The sequence below is a fragment of the Crocodylus porosus genome, unplaced genomic scaffold (assembly GCF_001723895.1).
Source record: "Crocodylus porosus isolate Cpor-Errol unplaced genomic scaffold, CroPor_comp1, whole genome shotgun sequence".
Lineage (NCBI taxonomy): Eukaryota > Metazoa > Chordata > Crocodylia > Crocodylidae > Crocodylus > Crocodylus porosus.
The window spans coordinates 57,873,101-57,883,051 of NW_017728943.1; the positions used below are offsets into that span (position 1 = coordinate 57,873,101).

Genomic DNA, 9,951 nt, shown 5'->3' on the forward strand with positions numbered 1-9,951 from the left:
TCAGCCAATTCTCTCAACAGCCCCTGGTATATCCCATCCTGCCCCATGGACTTGTACACATCCAGCTTTCCTAAATAGTCCCTAACCTGTTCTTTTGCCACTGCTGGCTGCTGACCTCCTCCCCAAACTATGCTGCCAGGTGCAGTAGTCTGGGAGCTGACCTTGCCTGTGAAGATCAAGGTGAAAAAGGCATTGAGCCTTTTCCACTTCGTCTGTCACTAGATTGCTTCCCCCATCCAGTAAGGGACCCACTCTTTCCCTGATCTTCCTCTTGTTGGTGACATACTTGTAGAAACCCTTCTTGTTATCCTTCATATCCCTTGCCAGCTGCAACTCCAGTTGCGCTTTGGCTTTCCTGATTTCATCCTTGAATGCCTGAGCAATGCTCGTATATTCCTCTCTAGTCATTTGTCCAAGTTTCCACTTCTTGTAAGCTTCCTTTTTGTGTTTTAGCTCACTGAAAAGTTCCCTGCTAAGCTAAGCTGATCTTTTGCCATACATGCTAGTCTTCCTGCACATCAGGATGGTTCGTCCCTGCACCCTCAGTAACATTTCTGTAAAGTACAGCCAGCGCTCCTGGACTCATTTTCCCCTCATCCTTCCAGGGGATCCTGCCCATCCCCTGCCCAACACTCTCCCAACAGATGTCGGGGTGATTGAAGTCTCCCATGAGAACCAGGGCTGGTGATCACGAAACTTCCACTAGCTGTCTGAAGAAAGCCTGATTCACAACTTCCTCCTGGTGTGGTGGTCTATAGCAGACACCCACCACAACATCCCCCTTGTTGCTCTCCCCTCTGACCCTAACCCAGAAACTTTCAATAGGCCTGTTTACAGTTTCATACTGGAGCTCTGAGCAATCATACAGCTTTTTTCTTTTTTTTTTAAAACCTAAAAAGCAACTTCTGCTCCTTTTCCCCCTGTTTGTCATTCCTGAACAGGTTATAGCTCACATGACTGAAGCACTGTCATGCGTGGGTATCTCACCAAGTCTCTGTTATTTCAATCATGTCATAATTCTGGGGATCTGAGCTGGGGGTCTGATCTGGATTGGCTCAGATCTGGCACACAGGGCTGGCCCAGTCCAGGCCTGCATGCACAGTATGCCCCAGACCAGTCCTGTGTGCTACGTACAGCACATGTCAGACCAGCTCCATGTACCACGTGCTGCATGCAGGGTGCTCCGAGATCCATAGGCAGCACCACAGTCTGGATAATAGATCTTTGTTGCCAGCATCCAAAAGGGAAAATACACAATCTGCAGTCCAAACTCAGTATCATCTTTCTGGCTGTATAAAGCCTACATTTCTGTGTGCACTATTTTGAAAGAACATAGAGGTTATAGCCAAACATGAGTTTTTAAACATGGAGATTCTGTAGATAGTCAAGGGGACAACCACCTTATAACTTATGCTGATTGTATTCAGTGCCACCACTAAAGCAAACAGTGAACTCTTTGCGAAAAGAAAAACATTTTCAAGAGTCTACAAAAAATAAGTGACTAAGTAGGTTGTAATGAATATTACATCAATATGATGCATTTCATAGGCCCTCTCTCTGAGAAGGCAACCTGCCTTACAAAAGTTCCCTGGCCAGCAGTTTTAGAATGCAGCAGGGTGCCCACAGTGGCTGCTGCACCCAGAGGCAGCAGCAACTATTACAATAGCATGGCTGAAACAAAAGCTGGGTTTCTCACCCCCCACTCCCATCAGTACCCAGTTGCCCCACTCTATTTACATTACTTACCCTGGCTATGTATACAGCTATAACAGCTCTCTCTAATTCTATTTCTAGCTACTTGTTAATGACAGCAATTAGTTTATGATGGTGGGAGGGAGGTAAGGTGTTACAGATGATTCCTGTGTCCATTGCCTCCTTCATTTTTGGAGTCCAATTTATCTCTGGATATAGGACCTGCGCTTAAAGTCTACCCATTGAGGCTAATGGAGCTGTTAGGTTATTGTCTCTGTGGTTTAGACAACGTCAGCACAATCTCTTGTCCTCAGCCAGTGACTCTATGAACTAACTCCTATGCCATGCTTCTAGTACAATTGATTCTTTAGTAAAACAAATGCAGAATCTTCTTTGCTTGAGTTTCAACTTGTGATCTGCTTATGGTTCTGGCAATATTTTGGTCTACCACCTCCAACCTATTCTTCCTGGCTAGAGAAAACTTGTGCAGAGGTGTTGGGGATAGGGGAAGTAAGATTAGTTTTACACTGAGTGCTGAAGAGCTCCCTTTTAGAATTTGGTAAGTCTTTTAATTATTTTAGATGTTACCCTAGATCAGGCTTGTCCAACATGTGGCCCGTGGGCTGCCATGTGGCCCTCCAAGCTGTTTTCTGAGCCCCGAGGTGCTGCGACGGGAAACAAAAGTAAACACTACTTCCGTTTCAGGGGGGTGATGTGATACTACTTCCTGTGAGGTCTTTGAATATGGCTCGCCGGCCCACTGGGTGATAAAAAGTTCATGATTCGGCTCCAGATTCAAAAAGGTCGCACACCCCTGCCCTAGATAGTAGATAAATGTTTCGTAGTGTTCCAGATTTTGCAAGTATACTCGGATATATTGTCATTAACAGTAGAAATGTATAATTCTAATAAAGCATTCAGTAAATAAAATAAAAATGTAATCAAATCCCCATCAGTAATCAGTTAGTAGCTGTGCTCAGCAGATCAATTTGTCTATTTTATTATATGTACACAAAAAGACTCAGAATAAGATAGCATGGCTCTCTGGTGCATCCTCTTTTACAGGTTTGAAGTAATATCAGTTTAGTAATGTCTGTAAACAAAACAAACATCCACTAAAATGTTATTAACGAAAATAAAATGTTCCACTTTGTTTCTTTTGACAGGATAATTGAAGCTATCTGCATAGGCTGGTTCACTGCAGAATGTATTGTGAGGTTCATCATCTCCAAAAACAAGTGTGAGTTTGTCAAAAGACCCTTGAACGTCATTGATTTGCTGGCAATCACTCCTTACTATATCTCTGTGCTAATGACAGTTTTTACAGGGGAAAATTCTCAGCTCCAGAGGGCAGGAGTCACTTTGAGGGTCCTTAGAATGATGAGGATTTTTTGGGTGATTAAACTTGCCCGACACTTCATTGGTCTTCAAACGCTTGGTCTGACTCTGAAGCGTTGTTACAGAGAGATGGTTATGCTACTTGTATTTATCTGTGTTGCTATGGCAATTTTTAGTGCACTTTCCCAGCTCCTTGAAAATGGGCTGGACTTGGGAACAAAGAATAAAGACTATGCCAGCATTCCTGCTGCCTGCTGGTGGGTAATAATTTCTATGACCACAGTTGGTTATGGCGACATGTGCCCTATCACTGTACCAGGAAGGATTCTTGGTGGAATTTGTGTGGTTAGCGGAATTGTTTTATTAGCCTTGCCAATTACTTTCATTTATCATAGCTTTGTGCAATGTTATCATGAGCTCAAGTTCCGATCTGCTAGATATGGCAGGAGTCTCTCTGCTGAATTCTTAAACTAATGACTGCATCTTCACCACAGAATAGTACTAATAGTACAAACGAAGCTTATTCTTGGTAGAAGAAGGTGGTGGACACTCCCATCATGTGCCCTTCCTGCTGAATGATTTAAGGAATAATATCAACTTTGGAAAACATCAGACACCATTCAAACCTGAAGAATGCCTACCTGCTTTGGGCCCACAGCATGGAGCAGCAGGGGCAGTAGTGGTATTGAGATCTGAGGAACAGAATAGAGCAACAGTGGGTTTGGAAAGCTCTCAACCTTTCATTTGGCTTTGCCCTCATTTTGTGGTTCTAAACAACCACACACCAAAAAAAAAAAATCAAGGTCTTGGTATAGAGACACAAAAGGGCCTACAACTCACTGGGAGTCACTGCTTCTTAGCCATTTGTCTGAGCAGTGTATAGCAGAAGTTGGTAAAATATTTCAAAATCTGAAGGTCTTTTGGCCTAGTTCTCATAAGTAATATCCAGAAAACTTGGAAACATTGTAGTGAAAAACTACTTTGACTCCTTCAAGCTATGTGGTTGAGGGAATAATTTGGTCCTATGAAAGAGGAAATATATAAGTACAGAGGCAAGCAGAGACTCAGGATCTGTTTCTGATCTCATTTAAAGGCACTTAAATCCACAGGAACATGTGTTAAATTACTTCGTATATACAGTGGGGTAATTAAGATAAGTAGCTGGCTTTATATTGTAGCAGATGCTTATTTTACTGCAGCTAGTATTTCTCTGATAATAAGGTTTACAATCAAACTAATACTGTACTTTATAAAAATGAGAGTAAAATTCAGTCATTGACTGTATGTTCAATGTACTGACTGCTAGCTCATTGGGTGAGAGAGCACAAATTTTGCTAAGCACCATCACCATGAGGCTATATGCCCATGAGCCTTGATTTTTTAAAAATTTTATTAACCACATTTCTTATATCAATGTGAAATAGTTTCCCCAAGAGAAATGACAAGAGCCTATCATTTGAGACATTTCAAAGTAATCTGGAGAAAGCACTAGAAAACAGGAGTGTATATAAACGCGTTGACTTAAAACAAGGCGAGTTAACTAAGTCAACTTTATGGTTAAATTGACTTAATTTAAGCCATGTTGGAGTATACACATGTACAGCTCCTCGACATGGTGGCAGCCACCTTGTGAGCTAAGTCAAATTAACTAATGCGACTCAAGATAATACAACTTGTGTATTATCTTGCACCACATTTAAATTGGACTCTGTTCCACATACGTATGTATGCTCTGACAGTTAAGTTGACTTTAAAAAGTTAAGTTGGTGTAGCTGTCAGAAAGTTTGTACTGTATATGTGTACACTCCCCAGGAGAACAATTATCCCCTTTCAGGGACTGGTGCAGACGTCCTAAATACAGTGGATATTTTTTACTTTTAATTTCTCTGATAATCCTTACTGAGGGATCCACTGTGAATTGATATAATTTAAACATAAGTTAAAAGAAAACCCTGTCAAGCAGTCTGGGTGATATAGAAAAGGAGTATTCCAAATGTCTGGAAGTTGTGCTTGGCAAAAAGCAATGTATTTTCCAATGTCAGTATGGGACTCAGAGGAATGAAGTTAGATTCCAAAATGTGTACACTACGTTCCTTGTGTATGTAGTATTGCTTATCTATAATTCTGAAAGGCTTTAATATATAGCTATCCTGTTAAACTTTATAACACATTTAGGTATGGCTTCACATATTTATGCACTAAACAACACCCACAGGAAACAAAAATTCTGAATACAGAGGCTCAGAATTACTAATATATTTGAATATGATATTCTTGCCTGAAAATTGTTGCAAAATGTTTACTATTACTCTACAATAGAAGGATATTTTAATGCTTTGTACACATTTTTGTTACAGCTTTAGAAATAAAGTGTCTGGCACCTAGAAACTGAAATCTCCATTCAAACTAAAAGTATTAGTATAAGCATATAACCAGTACTTGTAGAGTACGAACCTGAAAAGTTAGAGCTCTTAAGTGGGATATTAGTAGCCTACAAAGGAGAAAAGGTTATTCTACTAGTTAGTCAATGAGAGAAGCGAACTGTTAAACAGCAAAAAGATGTAAAGCCATCTGAAATAAAAATCAGCTATGCTCTTGATTTTCATAGTTATGGTTTTCATTCCACAAATTACTTTGCCTAAAGTTCTGGTTTCTTCAGTCATTTCCAGTAGCCAGAACTAAGAAAGGGCTTAGATGCCTACAACAGAACATAAGCAGAATGGGGGGGGGGGGCAGGGGAAGGTGGTCCAGGTTGCAGTCCCTGTTCCTAAACTTATTTGTTTCTTAACCAAAGACTGTTGAATACATAAGTAAGGATGGCAGCAAGATCATAACCCAGGACTCCCCATCCCCAGGTGAATGCCCAAGCCTGTGGAACAGTGAGGATGCCATGAGACCCTTTTAAGGGTGCTACACAGTATCAGCACTTTTAGGCGTACAAACATCTACACATAATTCACAAGATAAACCCAGAGATTTCAAATAGGAATCCATAGTGTAAAAACCCTTCTGATCTATTGTGGCCTTTCTGAGTTGTATGAAACAGAAGAAAGTTCTGCTAGCTTTCACTTGTTTTTTCACTACAGCAAAAATAAGAGCTGGCATTTTCCAAGGGGTGCTTGAATCCAACAAGGTTGAGAATGACTAAGCTTTAGTCAGTAGGCCTATGTGAATAGGGAAGAACTAGATTCGGATTCGGCCGATTTGGAGGACAATGATGGGGCCTCTGGGCACTCATGGCAGAGCCTCCCTGTGCAGCGCAGGGCAGTGGGGGGGCAGGGGAGATGGCACCCGTGTGGCAGATGCCCTGTGATGAGGGTGCAGTGCAGCTTGGCAGGGTGCTGTGCGCTGTCCGAGAGCTGGGGCTGCCCCAGCTCCCAGATAGAGCTCTGCACTGCACCTGTGCCGGGGGACAGCTGCTGCATGGGTGCCAGGCAGAGGTAGGGGGGTAATCTCTGCTGCCCCCTACTGCCCCGTGCTGTATGGGTGGGTTCTGTCACAAGCCCTCAGAGGCCCCAATCTCAGCTGCTTTTTTTTTTAAAATTGCTGGGAGGCTGAGCTGGGCCAGGGATGGGGCTGGGCAGGGCAGCTATGGGGACTTCTCCCACCAGACCTCCAGCTGTGACTGCCTCTGCCCTGGCAGGGGGGCCATGGAGGCTATGCCCTCCTGCCGCTTGCCCAGCCGGAGGGGTGGGGGGGGACTGCGATGCAGACACGGCTCGCTCTGGGTGGCAGCAGACCATAGCTCCTAATCCCATTGTTGCTGCGCCCACATCCTGTGCCCCCCTCTCTGAGTCCCACAGCCCCCACTCCCCACCCCAGCTGGGCAGCTTGTCCCAGCCCCAGTCCCTCCCACCCCTACATTCCTTCCATCCCCAACAGACTTACCAGCTGGATGCAGCTGTCAACTGCCTGTTTAGTCTATGGCCGAATCTCCAAAGCGGCCAAATCTTTTCTGAAGCCTTTCTGAATTGATTTGGATGCTTCAAATTGATTCAGAGTTTTTAACTGGTCTCCCAATTTGATTTGGATTTGGAGATTCAGTCCCCGAATCAGGCCAAATCTCCTCTGAATTGAATCAGCTACTGAAGCTTCACACAGTAGTCAGGCTCCCTCTTGCTTGCTGGCTGTCTGGCTTCATCAAACTTGCACTCCTTTCTGCACAGCAGCACAGTTTCAGTGAGCTATGCTGTTCGGTGTGGTTAAAGCACTCACTTGGGAATTGGCAGATACGAGTTTGAACCCCCCTCATTTCCTGGGTTAGTGTTTGAGCTGCTAGAACATGATATAAATGGTGGGCACTATAACTTCCTTCCTACAGTTATCTTATTAAAGAAAACAGTGAGCCCTGTTTAGTTCTTTCAGAGTAAAATGTTGGTTCTTACCCTCAGGAAAGGTTTAGTTTCTGGATTTTCTGAATTGCCAGTCCAAGGTACCTGCTTCTCCTGATACACTGTATAGGGAGCCTGGTGCTAGATTCGACTCTGGGGATCAGCACCTAATGTCAGGCTTTGCACTGCCTAAGTTGGTAAGCATCAAAGTCCTTTATCAAGCCCTCAAGGGCATTATTGTTTAATACTGTATTTGTATAACCAAAAACTTGTTGAGAGGGCCAGTGTGAGGCCTTATGTAGCTGCGATTGAGACCTTAACATCAAGATTTTTTTCCACAAAAATTTTGAAAAACAGTAACACTTCAGGATATCATTGAAAGACTTGTTTCTTCAGTTTTCAGAAGCTGAAACTGAAAAATGCATATTGAAAAATCAAAAATATTTTCAGCTAACATTTTATGATGAAATCCTAATGATATCTTTTGGCAAAAGTAAGTGGTCTCTCAAAAACAATTTGAAAATCAGTTTTTCCATTTCTATTCCTTTAATTATGCTCTTAAAAAGTTAGCCCTAATAATTTTCCATAATTTATGAGAAACTCTGGTGAAATACTGTTTTCCATATAATAGTCTAAATATTCTGTGCGTGCTTGCTAGAAATTATATTTTAAAAGATTAATGTCCTCTATTTGAGATGCAGAATAAAATTTACAAATTCATGAAAATGCCCATAGATTAAAAATGTACAGAATATAAATAACTACAGTTAATTCTAATGTTGCATTCCAGAAAAAAACTTGTATTTTTACAATTATGCAAGTCATTTTTCAGTTTTCACTGCAAAAAGTTATAAATGAATGCATAAAATGATTTACGAAAAACTGATTTGTATTGTGCATCATTTTGTATAGGCAATTGAAGACGTAGTTTCCAAAAACCAAACCAGCGTGTCTAGAATATATATAAGAGCACAAAAAATGTGTTGTTTTATAAAGTGTTTCTAAACATAGGTTTTTCTTAGAATATGAAGAGTACTTAATTATGTAATGGAATATGTATGTTTATGAAACTGTGGAGGTCATCTTAAATCATGCAGATTTTTAGGTTGCTGCTGTTCAGCTTTGTCTCGCAGATTAAAAAGAGAAATGTATCTCTTAGGTGTTTTTAAGTTGCATTACAATAATATATTAATTTGAATAGATAAGTGAATATTAAGTAAGATTCCATTACAAATAAACTTGTCTTTCTACAGCTAGCTTATGTGTAGATCATTTGCTTTTTCCTTTATTTTAGTGTTATTAATACAGTTAACAGTGTGTTGACAATAGAGTTTCTTTACTCTTTATAGAAACCAAACTTAAGTAGCTTTATATCAGAGGTAGCCTTAAATCAGAGAGCCTTATAGAAAAGGATTAGAGTCTTCTGATTTCTGAAAATGTTTGTTATCTTATTTTCAGTGGACTGATGATTTTCACAGTGAGTCTTTCTATAAACGCTGAACTGTACATGTATATGAAGATGAGCATTTCTTTAAACTGGTAACATTATTTTATTAAAAAACACCTGCAATATATTTTTAGTTTTATATAAGCATTTGGTGCAGTATTCTCTATACCTAACACACCGTTTCAAAAACTATAAAAGAACAGTTGGTTCATTCTCAACCATTTCTCTCACCCCCACACTGAAGTGATTGACATGTGTAAGTTATAGAATAATATTTTTCAGGACAGGTTCTCAAATATTGAATGAGAGACAACGTTAAGATAAACATAGAACATTTGAAACAAAAACTAGGGACACAGGAATTCAGAAAACCTAGAAACATCATCACCGTGGTACTGAAAAATTTTGTTCATCCAAAATTCAGCCACTGTAAATGAATACCAAACTGCCGTTGTTCCTCTTGAAAACCCCCTATTATTGCATCCCACCCCCAGATGGTCACCTATCACCCCACACTGGAACCAAATCAGAAGAATCGCCAAACAACAATAGCCTATACTGGACAAAGATCAGATGTTGAGAGAAATATTACCAGCCCCTCCATTCCTGGCTTTCAAACAGCCCCCCAACCTTGCCAACTCACTAGCAGACGCATACCCTCTTTTGCCCAACAGACAGCAAGTGAAACACACAGCCTTGCCTTGGGAAAAAAAAATTCTTCACTTGTCAGCACATCTCCAGTGCCAATACTATCAATAGCCCCCTAAAGAAACCATCAGTATCTGTGGTTTCTATACATTTATTTCCCTAAAGGTGATACACCTGATCCAATGCACCAAATGCCCTCATGACAACTGGGTGAGTGAAATAAAACAGCAACTACACAAGACAATGAACTCTCACAGAAAAAAATATAAAGGATGGAGACATACGCTTACCACTGGGAGCAAATTTTTCATAGAACAACTATTCTCTTTCTGACTTCTCTATCCTTGTGCTCAAGAGAAATCTCAACACCTTTAGAAGGAAAACATGGGAACAAAAATTCCTAAGCTAGCTGGACACTATGAACTAAGGACTAAACGCCAATATTGGATTTCTGGCCCATTATAATTTATCTAACTCCTGAATTCTTTCCATGCA

At 41.0% G+C, this 9,951-nt stretch overlaps 1 protein-coding gene across 1 annotated transcript; it reads left to right on the plus strand.

The window, feature by feature from the left end:
- The first annotated feature begins 2,515 nt into the window (after positions 1-2,515).
- KCNG3 (potassium voltage-gated channel modifier subfamily G member 3) lies at positions 2,516-5,629 on the plus strand. The gene has a single exon (XM_019549405.1). It carries the CDS (start codon positions 2,833-2,835, stop codon positions 3,502-3,504), a length of 672 nt encoding a protein of 223 aa, XP_019404950.1. The 5' UTR covers positions 2,516-2,832; the 3' UTR covers positions 3,505-5,629.
- Positions 5,630-9,951: the final 4,322 nt, after the last annotated feature.

Coding starts and splice junctions, on each gene's coding strand:
- KCNG3 (XM_019549405.1), top strand. CDS start 2,833: ATGTTCCACTTTGTTTCTTTTGACAGGATAATTGAAGCTATCTGCATA.